This window comes from Pararge aegeria, chromosome 12, assembly GCF_905163445.1.
Source record: "Pararge aegeria chromosome 12, ilParAegt1.1, whole genome shotgun sequence".
In the NCBI taxonomy this organism is placed as follows: domain Eukaryota; kingdom Metazoa; phylum Arthropoda; class Insecta; order Lepidoptera; family Nymphalidae; genus Pararge; species Pararge aegeria.
Genome location: NC_053191.1, coordinates 3,454,604 through 3,475,887, shown reverse-complemented (window position 1 = coordinate 3,475,887; position 21,284 = coordinate 3,454,604). Strand labels below are relative to the sequence as shown.

Sequence of the window (21,284 nt, the reverse complement as noted above, 5' to 3'; positions counted from 1 at the left end):
GTCAATCGGTCTGAGGGCAAAAAAAGGGGTCCGATGTCCTTTGCGAGCGGTCGCCCGTAAAGTACAACTTGCCCGTTAGTTACGCTCGCATAAAGGAGATCTTACAATATGTGAAAATACAATACCAATAGTCGCTTAATACCTTCTGTCTTCTGCTTAATTTTTAGTATCTTTTAATGAATGACTAGATACTATGTAACATAAAGCGCGTTGAAGTCTTTTAAACTGTAAATAAAAATACGTGCAAACTCTACATTTCAATTTCGAGATATTAAGAATAATATAAGAGTATGTAAAAAATATTAAATACAGTTCTTTGTTGCATATTATAACCTAACGATATATTTTACAGTTATATGAAATTATTTTATGAATCTATTTAAATTTAAAGGATTAAATTTGAATACATTTATTTCAATCCTCTTTTTCATTGTGAAGCAGGTTCAAATCGCGGCCGCACGAGAAAGTTTGGTATAGTTTTTTATTACCTCCTTTAGTTTAGTTGACGGCGGGCAACCGTAGCAATAGGACGTGTATTGGTAGTAAATTCCAAGGACCGCTGAGCAGAACTTGTTCCGTGTTATTATTTTATTGTGAAGTTGGGAATTCCTTAGAAGAAAGTTGTGGTTTCGTGACGTTTTTATGGTAGACGATTCAGTGATATAAGCAACGCGGAGCCCGTGAAATATGAACGTGAGTTTTCCGTATTTTATTCATGTTATTATTATTATATCAATTCACACGCATAGGGTTGTCGGAAATAATTAACTGGAGCAAGATAACTAGATCAGACGCGAATAAAATCGAAAAAAGAACACTCACGGTTTTAAATAAAGAACATTGCTAATTAATCCCCATTGCTCCGTCCCTTTAGAACTTCGAATTTCCGCAAACTTATGTCCGATGTAAAAAAAGAAGTTTACTTCCGTCTTCAGCAGGTATGCTACTTAGATCTGGGCTAGATTTTATGAAGGTTACTTGAAAAACATTATCCTCGACTTTTTCATTATCTAGCAAAATTTAGCATTTAGACCGGAGCTGCTTCGTGATATCTATCTAATCTGAAATTCGAAGTCAAAACCGAATCGGCAAGAAAGCTAATACCTTAAGTACTGTACTGTGTTGTAGAGAATATTATATTCAAGTTAAAATCACCCAAAATTTACTTCATAAAACTCGTACCATTTCAGACAACACTGGAAACCTAGCTAGCAGCCCTAATAACGACCGTTTGGTTCAGGGTCTTTCACCGGCGGTGGTAGAAAAGCCGTTCAGACTCGTTTTGGTTATACTCACTCGCGTAAACGTACAAAAATGAATTGCTAAGGCGACTGTTCTGGCAATTCACGTTTTGCGACAATAACTCTATGGTGGAAAGTGTAAACTGACAATATAAACATTCACAATGATGAAGTCTTACAATAATTCTTTGTTATTAAATCGAAGAGTTTGTTTATGTTTTGTACGTTTTATTTAATGACAAGGCTGCTTGGAAGCTGGCCACTCCGCTCTCATCTCTGACAAAACAGAAAAATTCTAAAGATTAAAATTATGATGTTAAACTATTAAATGATGCTGGCAAAGAGCAATTTGCTGAGTTTCTTGCCGGCTCTTCTCAGTTGAATCTGCCTTCTGAACCGGTGGTAGAGTCACTACAAACAGTCTGACTTGCCGTTTCTGAAGTGCTTATAAACTAGGCCTACTTAAAATAAATTAATTTTGAATTTTGAATTTTGGAACTAAGTAGGTACCAATTCCGGATTGCCAAAAATATTTTTGCTGTTGATGAGCTGTTTACTAAGTTCTTAGATAAACTATATACCTACCTAGCATTCCGTTTCTCGGATGAAACCATACAAAAACTGGGTCCAGAATAATCTTTCAAAAGGTCTTATGGACTTAACCACTTATCCAGCTTATTAATGGAATCTAAAATTTGTTTCCGCGCCAAAAATACATTTTAAATGAGTCAGATAAAATTTATCGAACTGTAGTTAATTTTATTTTGTTGCTTGCCGCAATTGTTATCTGTAAATTAACGTCTACAGTGACGTAAACTTAAAATTCGTAATTCTCTTAATTAAATTGCTCATCGTATGTCTGGAATATACATACATGTATTTGCATTATCAAATACGTATTTTCACTTCTAGTGGTAGAGAAAGCTGACTGGGTACAACTGTAGAAGCGATAGCGTATTGACTTTAAACACATTGGTAAAAGGCCGATACATAAAAGTCTGTGGTTTGTTAAAGCCGAGAATTATTATCTCCTGGTATTCTCTAATTTCAGGAATGTATCTTTTAAAACAGTTTACTGAATTGAACAGGAATTTCTAAGATTCAATCCATATACCGACAACTTTGGTCCGTTGGTTCGAACCCGTATAGTATCAAAGTAGTCCCCTTGTTAGAATAGTCTACAGATCACGAGGATCACCACTTTCCAAATGGGCTCCATAATTGTGTGAAATTGAGTTTATTTACGAAACTATACAACAATAACTAGTTTGTTTCTTTTGTTTTATTTTATTGTATCTTACTCGTATATTTTGTGTGTTCAATCAATCAATCTTTCAACAATAATCCAAAATACTCTAGACACGTGAGCTCCAGTATCGAAGTATCCTCAGGAGACAATGACTCTACTATAAACTATTGTAAATTACTCCCCCAGTTTAGTGTTACTTTGGTTTAATTTGATGTTCATTGTATGTATTAAAGACTTCAATAAACTTACGCCTGCTTCTGTCCAATAACATTGTTAATCGCCTAGCTCGCTAACCCGAGCAGCGTTTAGGCCTTGAGCTCTTAAACAGGACGTCAGTGCCCAACATGATGATGACAAAAGATTTTCAGTTTCTTGCCGGTGTCTTCTCGGTAGAATCTGCATTCCGAACCATTGGTAGAGTCACTAAAGATAGACTTTACAAAAGTGCTTGTAGAGTAAGCCTACTTGAAATAAATATATTGTGAATTTGAACACTCTATTTAATTATCTATTCCCTCTTTTTAATTATCTAAACCCTTCTCTTTGCGGGAGACCCGTGCTCTGTAGTGGGCCGGTAATGGGTTGATATGATGATGATGATTATTCTCTGACAAAGATCACCATAGCAGATAAGGCTACAAACATCCAATTCCAATAAGTCTGGCTAGAAATAAGTTTTGGAAGTATATTGTTCTAAGCGGCTTAAGTGCTTCAAATTTTTCTTTTTTTTGAAATATCACGGTTAAGGAAAACATGTTGAGGAAACCTGCAGTTCTCAAAGGTGTGGCGAATCCACCAATCCGCACTGGGCCAGCGTGATTGACTACGGCTTTAGCCACTTCTCATGGGAGGAGACCAGTTCCCTGGCTGGTAATAGGTTTTTAAGATGATGATGACGATTTACTTGCTGTTGTTATTTTTGACGAATCCCAATCAGAACAGTTTGTTTTCCTGGGATAAAAAGTAACCTATGTTACTCTCCGTACCTTAAACTAGTTTTATGCCAAGAATCAAGTCGATTGGCTGCTAAGTTAGGGCGTAAAGCAAGGACAGACAAACACACTTTCGCATTTGTAATATCAGTATAAATTATTTTTGGGTAATCAATAAAACCAATAGCCAATTGTCAGTTTGTCATTATAAAAATATAGCTTAATTTGCTATACTCCGCGGACAGCAGGAGAATCTGTTTGGTGTAATTTATAATTACTTCAATCCTTATACTCCACACCAAACAGATCTTCGGCAATGTACACTCTACGCACGTTTCGTTCCGAAACCGGAGCATCCTCAGAAGATGTTGACTTTACAATGAATAATTGTTAAAATTACTAGTGTAACATTACAATAAAACGCAATATTGACCCGCTAACACTAGATGGGGTTAGTTGTAGTTGCGTGAAATGTAAATCGCGCTAAAGAGATTTTTTCCCACTAGTACAACACGGTGCCGCGACCGAGCATTGTCAATCTCTAGCGGTACCTGCCTGCAGTGCTTCAGTAAACGCTTTCCTCTCGGAGACACTTGCCAGACTCTGTACACTGTAGTTAGGAACCTTACTAGTGAAACCTACAGGTTACGTGCTCCAGCTATTGCTTCCTCTGCGTGGGACGTTAGCCAGGGACACTGTTCTTGACTGTCAAGTAATTCTAAGTGAATATTGTTTAAACAACTTTGATCTTTACACGTGTCTTACAATTCCGTCGCCCCGCCAAGTAGAATTGGTTACACTAAGAATATTTGTTATTATTATGTGTTTACTAATTGGAATTATATTAAAGCTAAATGTAAAATTAAAAGTTTAATAAAACAAAAAAAAAAAAACCCAATCGAAATATTATACGAGCGTGCTTGCTAACTTATCGTTCGTGCCTGTTGGAGGTTAGTATTTACCTTTATAGCCAATTATTATTACTACATCAATTAGTTCGGATTGATCTGACTGATGATTTGGTTGAACGAGGTTTACAATTAGCTAAGTGTAGGATAACGAATCGAAATCTGAACGTATGCAATGTTAAACTGGCAGCCTTTGCCTCGAATTACGCGGTTTTGAAACCCCGAAACCTAATTATGCACTAAAAACTGTGATACCGGTCGCTTAAGGAAAAAAGGAACTGAGCCTAAACCTGAAGCAAAATGTCTTTAACACATGCATCCAACCACAGGGCTGTCCCAGGGCGCTGAAAAATTAGAACAGCGAAAGTTTGAGGGCAATCAGGTGGGTTCACAGGATGTTTGATAAAATGAATTTCATCTTGTTTGATGCATATCTAGAAATCGTAATTTAAAAAAAACATTGCTAAGTTAGTAAGCAAAACTTTCTCTTTTTATTACATAATTATTCATAAAATAGGTAAAACTTTAATGAATTACTTTAATTTCTTAATAAATAATTATTCTAAATGAACAATTCTGCTGTGTATATTAAAAATGATTTTTTAAAATTTTTGTGAACCGATTTCTCCTTTTCCAAACATTATTCGGATATTCCGGAAGGTGAAACCTTATAAGAACTTTAAAAAAAAAATTGCACAGCCGGTGTCATTGGTCAGTGGTTTATTGTTTAGTTTTCTTGTAATGCGATAACAAGCCAATCAAATCGATCAAAGCATAATTTGATTGATATTAAAATAGAACGTGATTGTTAAGCAAAAGATCGTCTTCGTGCTATCATAAAATTATAAATGTATTTCAATTATTAATTGTAGCACGTTTAGGTAAACCGCGCAGTAATTTAAAAATATCAATGATGTATTATTATATTATTTAAAGTAAATCAGTGATAGCCTTGTGGTTAGAGCTCCGGTCTGCCTTTCGGGGGACCGAGTTTGAATCCTTTCACGCACCTATAACTTTTCGGAGTTATGTGCGTTTTTAATTTTAGATTAATGAAATATCACTTGTTTTAACGGTGAAGGATAAAGTCGTGAGGAAACCTGCATGACTGAGAGTTCTCCATAAAGTTCTCGAAGGCGCGTGAAGTCCACCTATCCGCACTGGGCCAGCGTGGTGGACTACGGCCTAAACCCTTCTCATTATGAGAAAAGACTTGTGCCCTGTAGTTGATAATGATAGTTTATTATACTACTAGCTGTTGCCCGCGACTACGTCTGCGTTTGATTTTGTTTTTTGATGTGGCATTCAATTTAGTTGTAGTTCTAAAAAAATTTAAAGTATTCAGTATCGCTTAACCTTAAATGAGGGGTTTGCTGCGGTCCGCTGAGGAGTTCTGCAATCTACCTCAAATTCATCAGGTCTGCACAAAGTTTGGGCAAAATGAAATAAATATTATAACCTCTATACTAAAAAAATAATGATTTAAATCGGTTATAGTTTGTCGGAGTGATGGTGTAAAATCGTCAAACACTTCCATCCCCTCTCCCAAAGGAACGAGCTTAATGTCGGGATAAAAAGTATCCTATATTACTTCTAACACTTCCAAGAATATGTGTACAAAGTTTCATGAGGATCGGTTAAGTAGTTTTTGCGTGAAACCGTAACAAACAAACTTACATTGATATATAACATTAGTAGGGAAGTAGGGATAGATATTCTAGTTTCAGTATATTGAATACCGATACTTGACAACCCTCGTTTTTGATATAGACGTATGATATGTACATAGGAGTAGCACAGTGGGGTGGCCTATCGTCATCATCATCATCTGCAGCCTATTGAAGTCCCACTGCTGGGCACAGGCTCACATAGAAGAGACGGGTTTAGAGCACAGACCAACTACGCTGATGCAATACGGGTTAAATAAATTAAATTAAATTAAATATACTACGACAATACACACATCGCCATCTAGCCCCAAAGTAAGCGTAGCTTGTGTTATGGGTACTGAGATAGCTGATGAATATTTTTTTATGAATATAATACACATAAATACTTATAATATATAGATAAACACCCAGACACTGAAAAACATTCATGTTCATCACACAAACACTCTCCAGTTGTGGGAATCGAACCCACGGCCTTGGACTCAGAAAGCAGGGTCGCTGCCCACTGCGCCACTCGGCCGTCAAACGTCGGGGTTGGTGGGTTCTCGAGTGTTAGTGAGATTAACGAACAGCAATTCATTTTTAAATATACAAGGAATTACGTAAATACTGTTGAAGGGTGCCTAAGTATATTTCATAAGGAATCAGCCTGTAAAAATTTTAAATCAAAAGAATCTTTTTTATTTTTCCATACAAACTTAATTCAAAACATTATGAGTGTTTAAACATTATCTTATGACAACCCTATTTACGATAAAAGCTCGACACGAGCATATAGTACCCACGCTTTGCGACTGGAGTCACTTGATTTCACTTTTGCGTGTTGTTTATCTGATTTCTTTAAATAAAAAGTATGACAATGGTTTACTCAAAAATTAATTTAGAATTTCGGTTTCATAGATAAGTCTCAGATACATTAAATAATGTACCTCTGAAGCCTCAGAAGTATTATTTCGGTTTTCATTTACACGTTGTATAGATACAGATGTAGACACTTATGTATGTCAGAACCAGAACAACACAAACAGACTTACATACGGAGTAACTTATTTTATACTTTATTATTAATAGTTAAGTCTGTGTGTCGTGTCAATAAAAAGGTTCTGACTCCGCTTAATGTTCCGGATATTAATGTACCCACAACGCTGGTATTCTGTCAGTACCTATTGAGCTAAGGGAAGTCCAGTTATGAAATCACATATAAAAACAAAAGTAAACTTCATAATGGAAAGGAGATGAAAATTCATTTTTACTTATTAGTCAGATAATAATTTTTTAGTTTTTATTAGTTATTGTGAGATAGTGCCAAATAAGATTATTGAATTTTCAGTAAATAATAGCGATATATTTTTTTAAAGCAAAACTTTGTTTTGTCGTGAAATTTCAATCACTTCCCTTAACTTAATTACATACGAGTAATAATGAAAACTATGCAACATATAAGTTTTCAGTCGAGCGATTCGGTTATGCACATGTATTTAAAATATGGATAACATGATAAACGATAATACATACGCATGTTACATAGTTGCTGTTTTGTTATATTTATGTTTTGTTTCCGTTATCTCGTAATGAATTAACGGAAGATATAAGTTTCAGTAGATACGTAAGTGTAGTGAAACTTACTAGATAATAACCTATCATATTTATATTTATACGACTGTTAGACAGGCGATAGAGCACGCCAATATTTAATTTCTAGGAGCATTGAAAATATTCGATGAAAATGGTACCACAAACAAATTTACCAGCGAAATCGTGAAAGTAGACTGATTGGTCGGGTGCCTAAGGGTAACTGTCAATCATTTTCAGTTTGATGATAATAACAATATCAACCTTTTAATAAAATACCGGTCACCCGATTGGTCATTGTGTATCAGGGGTTATTTATTTGTATCTAGTCTAAGTCTTATCTCACCTATCAATCTTAGCTCTTAAGTCTTACATCAGGCTAATTTCTCCTGTCCTAGGACATTTAGTGCTCTGATCCACGATGTTGCTCCAAAGCAGGTTGGCGGAATATAATTACGATAATGTAAAATTAATAGTTTAAGGCATAACTACAAAGTCATGTTACTTTTATCAAACTAAGCGTAACGTCTGATTAATTGTGAAAGTTTACTCGCAATCGGTAGTCTTTTTTGGGTGATAAGTACCCGCAGTTATAAAACAGATCATCTGGTATCTACACTTACATATACTCGTACTATAATTTTAGTGAGCTACGATAGTGACGCATTAGATCAAATTATAATTTAATGAAAATGGTGGATTAGAAAATATTCAAACAATTCATTTTAAACCGAAAATTAAAAGTTGTTTTTTTTTATTTTCATTATTAGGCGTAGAATATAAATCCTTACAAAAAGATATTAAGACTATTTTATAAAGATAAACCTCCACCTGCATGTCATTTGAAAACATAGTTTAAGAGATAATGAAAAATTTTAAAATGTACCTATGGGGGAGTCTACGAGTATAAGGTATCCGCGTTCAAATAATTCATATTATACCGAAAATTAACTATTATTAGACTATTCTATGAAGATAAACCTCCACCTGTTGTTTGAAATTTGAAAGCATAGTTAAAGAGACTGAAATTTTTTAAAACGTACCTAATGGAGAGTTTACGTCTACGAGTATAAGGTATCCGCGTACCTATATTACGTAGCCTGAATTAACCGCGGAGAACTGCTATTACTACAAAAGTAAGCATAACTTTATTGTAAATATATGTAGTTTTAATAATAACTGACAGCCAGACGTAAATGAATTGTAGGGTCATACAACTGTTGAGTCATTTGCTGAATCAGTCTGCGAAATAGGTACCTATACGTAAGTAGAAATATTTGAACTTTGTAATAGGTTATTTCATCGATATGAATGTAGCCGTTGGTTTAGTTGTATTCGAAATAGTGCCTAGATATTATTGATTGTGGTTTAGTGGTATTAAGGAAGTAAGGAGAGCGGGAGATAAAAATTATATAGTGCTAAATCACTGGAACATGGAATAGGAGAAGTTTTATTTCCACTTGTGCGCACAGTCCTCTGAGATTAGATAAAGCTTTGGGAGAAGATAGTTGTAAATCCTTTCCCCGGGTATATAATTGTCTCCTTCCCATGTTAGCCGTGCTGGTAGAGATCGCTTTTAAGCGATAACTCTTTCTCCTTTATTTTAATTTTGTATTTTTTTTAATGCTTGTTGTTTTAATTTGGTATACAATAAAGTGTATTTGAATTGATTTGATTAAGTACAGGCAGAAGTTAAACGCGTTAATTCTGCCTTTTGTATGATCCTTGTATCGTTGTGCAATGAAGTAAAACGGACAATAAAATCCAGATCCTATTTCTAGACAACCGAGCTTATTGTAACAGCACGTCCGGGGACAACATACATAATATTTGGCCCGGTCTCCACGAAAGAGGAGATGTACTGAAATGTCCGAAGATATGTTCTCCAGCTAAAGTGTGTCCACCGAAGCAGTGTGGAGTGGAGATGTGTGCTGGATAAACCGGAGTTGTGGGATGGCTACTGACGACATGTGTGTTGACTAGATTGAAGATGAGTCCTGGCTAGAGTGAAGATTTGTGCTGGCAAGAGCGTAGTGCTGGCTAGCCCGGAGTTGTGTGTTAGCTAGTGCCACCTACTTAGGTGAAACAGGCACTGATAAGGATCTCCTTGTTTCTGATTTTATTACGTTAAACATTAAACTAATGTGTTATTCTATAATTTATCTCAATGAATCATTTCCTTAAACTTTGAAGTAGCTTCGAAATTCAACTTAAATATTTCAATTCTACGTATATTATGGGTCATGGCCATGACGAAGTTCCAATGATGTTAAACTCGTTTGTATCAAACTGCGTGGTGGGTATTTCGTTTTATGGTTTTCTAAAAATATTTTGTTTATTTTACTTGTTATATCGGCAACTCTGGATCTCCTATGCCTAATCTAGCTTTTACATCACTCATAAGCAAAGCGTTGAGGTGATACTTTACTCCCGATATATGAAAGTCAAGGACTTTCGAAACTAAAAATTACTGTATTTTTCTCACATTTCACTTACCGGATAATTTTATCATATATATATATATATATATATATATATATATATATACAAGAAAAAACATTCGTTTAAACGTATTTGATATTTTTAAAACACAATTATTTTGTTTCAAGTAAAAAAAAAATTAAATTACAAAAATATTCGAGGACGCCCTGATGTCAGTCCGTATGGATCTGGCACTCTCCAGACCGTAATTATTAACGTATCGAAGTTTTTTTTTTTAAAGCTATTATATTTATATATATATTTTCTTTTTTAATCGCAGCGCGTTGTTTGCTATTGAAAATCTTTTATAAATTACAATTAATAAAAAACAAAAAAAAAATATTATCTTCTAGCTTCTATATCTCTGGTTTCTTTCAAAATGCTTTCGAGCTTTTGTTTGTTTCTTACGTCGAGAATGGCGCGAAATGTTTAAAGTATTTTTTTTAATTTCATTTACGTCATTGACTAATAGTAAATGGTAAAAAAAACAGGTGACCTAGAGCGCCCACATGCGGTGAAAAGTTTAAGGTATTTTTTTTAGAGGAAAATGAGATTATGAGGCGTGCACTTTTAGATTTTCCAAACTTTATTAAGTTTATATTATATTAAATAATGGTCACATCAAATGGCCAGATGTCAGCGACGCTGTTATGACATGTGAATCATGACAGTCCAAGTTGGACACCGGCGGGTAGAGTAGGGGTGACAACTGTATTCTGATGTGCCGTCACCACACGGCCTATCGAACATGCTGACCACTATACAAACAAGGCAATGTAAATAATAATTGCAACTCTGCTTTAGGTACCTATTTTTGACCCAACTCGGGAATTCAACCTCGATATCCGTAGTTGAACATCCTAACCACTAGTCCAACGAGGCAGTTACAGAACCAGAGCAAATCATTTAAAACAGTTTAAGTTACAAACAACATTGCGTAACAATAAAAAAGTTATCGATCGCCAACTATTAAGTAAATAAAATCGGAATACAGATCGCTTCGTGGAAGTGAATTGTTCACGCTCAATGGCTTGATGTCGGTGGTGTATCTGGTTGTTGGACACGCGATATCCTGTAGCCTTAGTACAAGATACGCTACTTTGCTATCGAGGAGTCGCTTTCAAGTATACAAATACTTGAACATCGGAGTTTAATGTATCGTATTATATTTGCATTAAAGCTCGAATTGCCTACAATTCTTTAGCTCGCGATTTTGACAGAACGTTTGTTAACTAAAATCGGTAGTACAGGATTTGCGACTCTAAAACGAATGGCACTAAGTCTATTTTACTATGGCTATACATAGTTTTATACTCCAAAACGGCTCTTCGATTGCGAGCGAGCAAATCTTGTACTGAGGTTACTCTTAGCCAAGCGGTGAGTTGAGGTTTGACTCTCATGTTTCATTTCGTGTTAGATTCTCCATGCTGTAACGGTGTAGGTATTTCTTGTAACTGTCACTATAAAACCAGAGCAAGTGCATGGCATTTTATAAAGTTAACCACAATACCTGCCTCGATGGTCTAGAATTTTAGACACTGAAGCTGCAATCTCGGGGCAAGCCAATAGTTGTTTAAGCATCGAGTTTTTCTGTTAAAAATTCTCAGTACCGAAACGTAACGCACGACGCACGATGTAAACTACGGGTGTATAGCAAGTGCCGAGTCTTGGAAGTAGCCGACGTACCCCTTTCGTCATTCTTTCTCTATTGATTAAACTAACTGTACTTTATATTATAAATGAGAAAGTGTGTTTGTTTGTTGGTTTTATGTTGTGTACCGACAATATTTTGCATAAACCTAACTTCTACCGGAGACGACCATGAATTACTCTTTATCGCGGGAAAGTACCAAAGGACTTTGGGATTAGGTAAATTAACTTTCGCCATTCATTGATATTCACTATTTCATTTAATATTCTATTTAAAATTCATCAATATCACTTTCACATTTTATATATATTTCCATTTGTTAAATAGAATACTTAAGAGTAGAAAATTGAAGGTTAGATCAGCACGTGTAGATGTTTAATAATTTATTTATTATCAAAGTAATAAACAAGTATATTTGGAGATTTTCAAAAAACTTTGCATTTTAAAATAGTTGAATTTTTATTTTCTTTGCTATTCACAATTGATCCTTTTGAAAATAATGCAAATAAATACATAATCCTAATTGATTATTATATTTGCCACTAGCTGGCGTATAAGTCAAGAAGCGTGGACATACCTATACTATGACCAATCCAAATTACTATTTTTAAATAGCGGATACTACACAGAGGTCAGAAAAAAAACCTAAGTTACTCCGTAGTCGCCTCTAAAGAAGTTTTATTTCAAAAAAGAGTAAATAATCGAAACTCGGTTTCTGGGTAGGTATTATAGAAATATATTCGTGTAGGTATTAAAGAAATATATTCAAAGGTTAGACTTTGATGATACAATCGTCGTTAATTACCGGAACTGACCGAATTTATAGAGGAGTTGTTATAATAATACTTAAATCCTCGATTGGCCGAAAATAATACACTGGTGCAGGTGTGACTAATCAATTCTAATGAATAGGCAAGTACGTTGTTAAATGCTGATGGTGATTCGCTTATTTTATTTGAAATTCGTGCGACGCGACGTTCGTAAAAACCGCAGGAGAAAGGGTTAGTAGTGTTTTTGAATACAATGCCTGTCGCAAATTTAGTTCGCATAAAGATAGTCCATGAAGGCTAAGTTGCGATTTTATTTGGCCGTTAAGTTACGTATCTGTACATAATGCATTCAAATCTACAATAGAGAAATGTGTGTAATTATTAGTATAATACCGTAGCGGAGAACGAACTAACATAACCCGATCTCGCTCGCATCTGTACAACCGAGTACAAAATATTTACCTATGAGCACAGATAATACCTATGAGCTTACACAGCTGTATTATTTCGAATGCAGCATTCTATTCTTTTTTTAAAATAAATATCAGTCCTTACCGGAATCATAATTTAATAAACATTAAAAAAACATAGATTTTATTTAACTTTGTAATATGTATGGTCTATTTTGCGTGGGGATTATGAATGACTAAAATGTGATGAATAAATTAACTTTTGTTTTTTTAATATACGCATATTATGACGCAAATATAAATTTTTATTGCTTTATATACTTATGTAACCTATTAAAAACACGCATGTATTTTATTAGTTGAATGGCATTTTGTGGGTGTCAACAAATAAGCCAAAACCGGAATAATTCGTCTTTGTTGGACTTAGTGCTGTTATTTTATTTGATTTTTAATTATGTTTTAGATTAAACGTGGGCAGAGAGTGAACGGCTAACCTTTGATAACCTTCTAGAGTCGCTGTTTTGCAGCTAATCTATGACCAGAAGGACAACTTCACCAAACATCAACTCAATACCGGCGAACTGCAGCGCACAGGTCTCTATCCAGTGAGAAGGATTAACTTCGTCCACAAAGTTGGCCAAGTATGGATTCGCTTTTCAGTTTCCAAACGATGTTTAACTTCACTTTTAAAGCAAGTGATATTTGCTTGAAACGAACTATCTTAAAGGAAAGTTAGAGGCTGTGGATCGACCACTCGATTGCCACTAGGCGACCACTAGGTTTCCACTGCTCCGCTCTTATAACCAAGACAATAACGCAACTGTTTATTTATTTCCAGTTCGATCGATCACGTAGAGCATAGCTCTCTCCATAACCCGTACTATGGGCTTACATGCCTGTCCAAGTTTCAAAGCTGTTATCACCTGTGGTTGGAATAGAATAAATAGAACTTACCTTAGCTGGGTCGCGGATGTCTGCGAAAGGGTTCCCGCAGCCCAGCCACCAGGCGACTGGTAGGACCGTGGGGTTTTAGTCGGTACGAGTCCGACATAATCACCTTCCCTCCGCGCGGTGGTATCCATGAGGAATTCCCCACGAGAAACAAAAAAAAAAACGTGTGGCTACTTATGTACGCTTTAGAAATTATAACTTCTTCTTTAGCGTAACAAGCAGTGGCGTGCATAGAGGGTATACGCAGGGTATGCAGCTGATATAAATGAAGAAAATCTCCAGTAAGAGTTATAAAAAACTTAGGCATTGTGAGAGTTATAGAAAGCCTACCCATGAGTATTTACAACTCGTAACAAGATAAAAATGTTATAAATTTTTTTATCTTTCGCCTTATTCTACGTCTGTAGAAAAAACGACAACACGGTGTTTAATACTTTGAAAGTTCTATTATAACGCATTATCCAATTATCTCATTACAGGACAACCAAGTTTCACTCATCATTAAAATTTGAGATTTTATTACAATTGAATCATATAAATCACCGAAATGAGCCCGCAGACTTAGAGAATTGAAAGTGTACACTGTCAAAACTTTTTTGAAAGACTAAAATGTCGACTATAGGGTGTAGGTAGGGTACTAACTTCAGGGTGTCGGTTTTTTGTGACGGTGTGCACGCGCATCGTGAAAATTTACCCTCATAATTTTAAATCTTCAAATTTTTACCCTAACGCGCCAAAAGAAGTATAACTACAAAAAGTGGTGTACTTACCTAAACATCGAAGAACGGAGACACTATTTCACTGTAAGATTAAGAGAGGCTTATTTTACTGCACCAATAATATATTTGATGGGAAGGAAGTCTCAACTTTTTGTCTCTGTTTCTTGAAGTTTAATAAACACTCACTCACTATTGGCAAACTTTTTACAGGTACTTTAGGAATTAAGAGTTAGGTAACTAGGCGAAAATTTATAAAAAAAAAGGTTGACGGTTGTATTCATTATCAGCTGTTGCATAGTTTACTACGGTTTTATACAAATACCGCTGTACTCTTTAGTTTTACCGGGATAAAAGTTATAGCAGCCTAGGCTACTCTCCGTTCTTCCAACTAACTTTATGCCTAAAATAAAGTCGATTAATTGCTTAGATTAACATACTTTCGCATTTGTAATATTACCTATCTATGCTATACTCCTCGCTGCGGTGTTCTCGAAGAAGTTTAAGGTTTTATTAAGTTTTATTTTGATACATAGGTTGTTTTAGGTTATTTTTGTTTATGAATATATATTATATATCTAATAAATAAAATATTATATTGAAGCGTTCATACATTTAACATGTTACACTAATGTTAGTGATGGTGATAACTGTATTCGTTAATTTAAAACATAGGTTATTTTAGGTTATTCTTGTTTATGAATATATTATATTAAATAAAATATTATATTACATTGAAGCGTTCATACATTTCACATGTTACACTGATGTTAGTAATGGTGATAACTGCATTCGTTAATTTAAAACATAGGTTATTTTAGGTTATTCTTGTTTATGGATATATTATGTTAAATAAAATATTATATTATATTGAAGCGTTCATACATTTAACATGTTACACTTATATTAGTGATGATGATAACTGCATTCGTTAATTTAAAACATAGGTTATTTTAGGTTATTCATGTTTATGGATATATTATATTAAATAAAATATTATATTATATTGAAGCGTTCATACATTTCACATGTTACACTGATGCCTGCATTCGTTAACTTTAAACTAAAAGTAATAGGGTTCCAAACGCGACCTGGTCTGAGAAAAGCCCACAACAAACTTAGCCAGGTTTTTATTTGTTATCACCATCACACAGACTAGTTAATGTTGAGCTATGCAGTTAGAGCAATTCATACCCAAACTTTTTTATCATACATGTAATCCTTAATATTATAATAGGAAAATTGTTTATTAGTAAGGATTCGGCTTAGGTTTCCTTTTCATGAACCTAATGTACGTCTAGTCATTTGATAACAGAATAACAGAACAGACAGCACAACATCACATCTAATACACACTACACGCATAAATACTGCAATCTACATTTATATAAACATTCACATGCAATATGAATCGATCTAAAGAATCCTAGCAGTTGAATATCGATTGGCCATTCTATTTTTAACGTTACCTCTTGTGAATTAAGATCTTTAATTGAATAAACACTTACAATTATTGAAATATTACAAACACATAATAAGTGAGAGTGTATCAGGAAATGAATGAAAGACTAATGTAGTAGCTTGTTTGTGCAGTTACATAAGTGCTTATGCTTATGTTAATAAGGTCGATAATGCAATGCAAAGGTTGTTTACTTTTATTGTAAGTCCCTCGACCATGCATTTCACAGTACGATAATTGCGATGTTTTTTTTTACTCCAGTAAGTCAAGACCGTGTCAGGGGCATTGGTTTAATTTGTACTTTTTAATATGTTGTTAGATTTTACGCTTTGTTAGTTTTTTTTTTAATCAACCGAATCAAAGTAGGCAGTAAGTTTTGTTATTGGATTATTTTTTTCTACTCATTTTGAGGGAACCTTTATAGAGAAAGGCCAGTTCAGACTTGACATGATGAGTAACAGAGAATCGCTCAAATATTGAATTTATCTCATGATATATGATTAATGTATTATGAAAATCGTATTTTTATGTAAGATTTGTATTTATTTTCAAGAAATAAAACTGCAAAATTATGCGATCCAACATAACTGGTGAAACACCGAATGACGTCACGTCTATATAAACATATCTTTGTACCGCTTGAACTTAGAAAATTTCTGCATATGTTATTTGTTTAGGTACGTAAGTATATCAAGTATTTTGTGATTTCAAACTAGCACTTGTACGCCAAATTGTACGTTCTACCTTATTGTGCTGTTGTATTTGTATCTCTGTAAATTTTCTCTGTGGTGTACAATAAAAGTGTATTCATTCATTAATTCATTCATTCATTCACTTGATAAGTATAATATCAAAAAAATCTTTAATTTGTGTAAAATTAAGATATTTTTTGTATACAGTAGGCTTACCTAAAATTTACTGCCAGAGAGGCAGTAAATTTTTAGAACGGAAATAAATTATCTACTTATTACTAAAACATGCAAGCTATTGTGAAAAGAGATCTAATCTCCTCATTATGTTATAATGCAGATAACTACCTAGAACTACCTACAGTTAAAACTAATCTCCATTCTTTCCCACGGCTAAGTGTGTTACAATCTTTTCATATAAAAAATTGCTGACAGCTTTCTAAAAATAATAGCATGGTGTTTAACACTTTTCTTATCTTTGAAGTTATTTTAATAGAGTCTATTACTATTTTACTTTCGATTAATAAGTAGTAATAGATAAGTAGGTACTTTTAGTTTATGATCATATAATTTAAGAGGCACTTTTAATAAAGAAGCCAATTCCGTAAAAGTAGCTTATTTCATCATCATCATTAAATAGAGTTAAATGTAGGTTTTTGTAAATATTAATTATTTGCATAAGGATTAATGTCATGATAGGCATGTCCCCATCTTTCGATTGTACCCGTTTTTTCATAAATAACATAAAGCGGTTATTGTGACATAAACATAACAGTTTAACATATAGACTTTTTTGTAGATAATAATAATTACATTAAAAATGTAGTACATTAATTACAGAAAACCATAATAAAATAAAGTGTAACCATAATAAAATAAAGTGTATAGATGGCAATGTGTGTATTGTCGTAGTATATTTATCATTATTATTATTATTATTATTTATTTTATTATGGTTTTCTGTTCACACACTCCGTTCATTAGTGAAAACCGTATGAAGATCAGTTCGGTACTTTTTCTGGGACCTTTGTTTTATAATATGTAAAGATATAGGTACTTCTTTTCATTCTGTGTTGCCAAGCGTCTAGTGATATTATATTTTGGTTTCTGCATCCCCATTCGTCAAACTATGCCAACTCTCCCTTTCTCTCTACGTTGGTAGGTCTTGCTTGGTATTACATCGACAGATAAGTGGGCCGTAAATTACTTTTAGGCGAGGTGTGTAAAATTAAAAATAATACAGTACAGCTTCGTTTAAGGTATAGCAATACAAATTAACAATTTAACTGGGCGTTATCTAACTTCCGTTCGATTGGTGGAAGCATATTTATTTATTATCTACAACTGGATAGGTGGATAGTTGTAATTAACAAATGTCCGAACTTAGACCTTGCGTTTACGGAAAAAAAACTTTTACCTTTTAGGTGTAGGTATTATATTAATTTATTACAGATAATTGGCTGATTTATTTTTTATTTATGTACAGGATATGACTGCAATTGTACAGAAATAAATAAGTTAAAAACATAGTTTGTACTTATGCTTTTTAAAAATGCTTTTCAACCAGCATGCATCGATCGGAAAATTTTAACATGTTTACCTCTGTTTCTATGTACACGTCTCAAATAAAACGAATGGACGTACATACAGACCTCACATCCCTCAGCAAGTTGGGAAAAGTTTTGACATAATGCGAGCAGTGGCGTGCACTTCATGCATGCACAAAAGCACTGCATACCCAAATTGTTGTATATGACTGATGCGAGTAAGAAAATTCGAAGTTTTTCGTTTCTTTTTTATGGTTATGTACCTATGTTATTACCTAAATCATATATCAATGAGGCAATTACTATGTGAAACTGTTGTTGTATAGCTGTTCGACTGATGAACTCTTAATAAAATGTAACACAGTTAGGCACTTAATATCCAAGACGGGAAGTCTAGTAAACTTTTTATCCCGGAATAGCAAAAAAGAACCGTTTTCGCGGGATTTGAATACATAACTTTTATGACCTACGCAGCTCAGCAGCTGAACTAAACTGCACAGAAGAATAATAAGAATACAAAAGATAATTTCTAGTGCATTTTCGGGCATCGTACAGTTCAAAATTGTTAATTATTTTCGTATACTTAGACATCAACTTTGGAGTTGTTATAACCTTAAATCCTTATTTATAATTTAAAATATGAAAATACAAACATAAAATATCACACCTTGTGCCAAGAACCATAGACAAGTTAGGTTATAATAAGAGTAGCGCTTAGTGAAAATCGATTGGTGAAAGATAATTGTCTGCCTAGGAATCTTCTTTGATAAGGCGCAATTTACGTAGGCATTGCCTTGCCCTTCGTTAGTGAAAACTGGCATAAAGTAGCCAAAACATTCATATTGCCCCAATATTTTGAAAGTACTGCTATAAAATCCAAGATGGCTGATGAAGGAACGGTTTCCTATCAAAAGTTTAAAGCTAAGTAAGTGGTTATAGGGCTGGCATGTCCTCGAGGACAAAAGCCCCAAAAAAAAAAATAGGTGCTTGTTATTTGTTGCTTTTGTCGACATTTTTATGGTAGGCCAGAGAATATAGGAATAAAAAAGTTTATATTACAATCACTCATTAGGATACGAATGCAACATTGTGTAAAAAATTGAAGTCAATCCATTATGTACTTTTCGAGTTCTGCCTCGGTACATTAATGCACGGTACGGAAGCCGATTTTTATATAAAAACATAAGTAGGTAAAGTACTTATTATGATGTAATGAAGTTTAATGAACTGCGATCTAGTTTTCTTTGTTCATTAAATCCCACAAGGTTACATTGCATAACAGAAAGTCTTACGTACGCAGCATCGTTATTCTGTGAGCGAATTTGTGCGGCCATTTCTCAAGCTATTGCCTTTCACTGCATTTTGCAATACTCAGGAGGGCTGGTACAGATTAAATAAACTTATCAACTAACAAACCGAGCCAGAAAAGGTGCAATATATATAAGGACTATGCACATAATCTGTATAATCTTTTTTGTTTGTTTATTAAATTTTTTTCATCTGTTATTATCATTTTTTACTATTAAGTACTTAATTTTTTTTTTACTTTTAGATAGCTATGGTTAACCATATCTACTTTTTCATCAATAGGTGGGCTACGAAACAAAATATTTTAAAATAACCCAATGTCTTCTAAAGGGTCCGGTTTCTGAGATATACAAGCGTGAATAAATAATTAGACGATTTTATTTGGATCTGAAATATTTTTGTTTATGGCAATCTCGTTGCCTGTTAGTTTCAGGCCGTTTGTTTTTTTTTTGGTAGCTTTTTTCCTACTGCAGGAAGGCTATTAAGGTATGAGTTTTTTTTCACTACAAATGAGCCCTACAATCTTCATCATATGAACCCACGGGTCTCCTCCCACTAGGTAATTTAGAGTCGAATGTACGAAAAACAATTTGTACCACTATTCTGGTAAGTGAAAAAGATTGGCGTGATCCAAGGCCGTGGGTTCGATTGCCACAACTGGAAAATGTTTGTGTGATGAACATAAATGTTTTTCTGTGTCTGGGTGTGTATATGGTTATTATAAGTATTTATGTTTATTATTCATAAAAATATTCATCAGTCATCTTAGTACCCATAACACAAGCTACGATTACTTTGGGGCTAGATGGTCATGTGTATATTGTCGTAGTATATTTATTTATTTATATTCTAAAGACAAAAAATTACGCACCATAATTAAGCATTTTCTTTCACAACCCATTAATTTACATCTTCGACTCTTCGTATTTATCACAAGTAAAATACGGCTACGTCGCAGAATATTAGATACTTAATAGTAGGAACTACATATCGTGACTTTGTAAGAAAAAATAAAAAAAAGTGAAAATAGCAAACGAAAACGAGATTTTTATGAGGCGTTGCCGTGATCAACTTTTTATATTTTAAAACGTAACCTTTTACATATTTCTTGCGGCGCGGCGCACGCGGACCGACTACCGAGGAAAGTTTCGGGTGAAAGTTTTTGTTAATTGATCAGAAATCTAAAATGTATATACGTTGATTTCGAAATAAGAAAGGCTGTTTTTGTTTAAAACTAATCAATGAGTAACATTTTTATCGTCAGCTTGTGAATGGCTAATGAATAACTGACTGATGATCACCTCTTTCCCATTGTTATAGTGGTTAGCGTGTTCAGGTGCGGCTCGGGAGGTCCTGGATTCGATGTTCCCCGGGCGTCTAACAAACTAACAAGAGGGACATGCCGTTGTGGTTTTTAGTTTGGAGGGGGGAGTCCCACATAACCTCCGTCCTGCCCTAGGGTTGGAGGTAGCAATAAAGCTTTTCCACCACACAAAAAAAAAGGTCCTGGTTTCGATTTGCGGTTGGTTTAAAATTGTTTGGTGTTGGTAGGGATTTTCTGTAATGAATTTTCATTATTTTACCAATAGGCTCTCCCCGCTTACGTTAAAATTGTATCATCATCAACTCATTGCCGACCCTACAGAGCACGGGTCTACTTCACAATGAGAAGGGGTTAAGGCCGTAGTCCACCACGCTGGCCTAGTGCAGATCGGTGGACTCTACACACC

The 21,284-nt window shown here is 34.3% G+C and overlaps 1 protein-coding gene across 1 annotated transcript in view; it reads left to right on the top strand.

The window, feature by feature from the left end:
• The first annotated feature begins 512 nt into the window (after positions 1-512).
• LOC120627801 overlaps positions 513-21,284 on the top strand; it is a 36,326-nt gene continuing 15,554 nt past the window's right edge. The window contains exon 1 of the mRNA XM_039895838.1: positions 513-693. Within this exon, the coding sequence (XP_039751772.1) occupies positions 688-693 (6 nt within the window). The 5' untranslated portion in view covers positions 513-687. The remainder of the gene's footprint in view (positions 694-21,284) is intronic.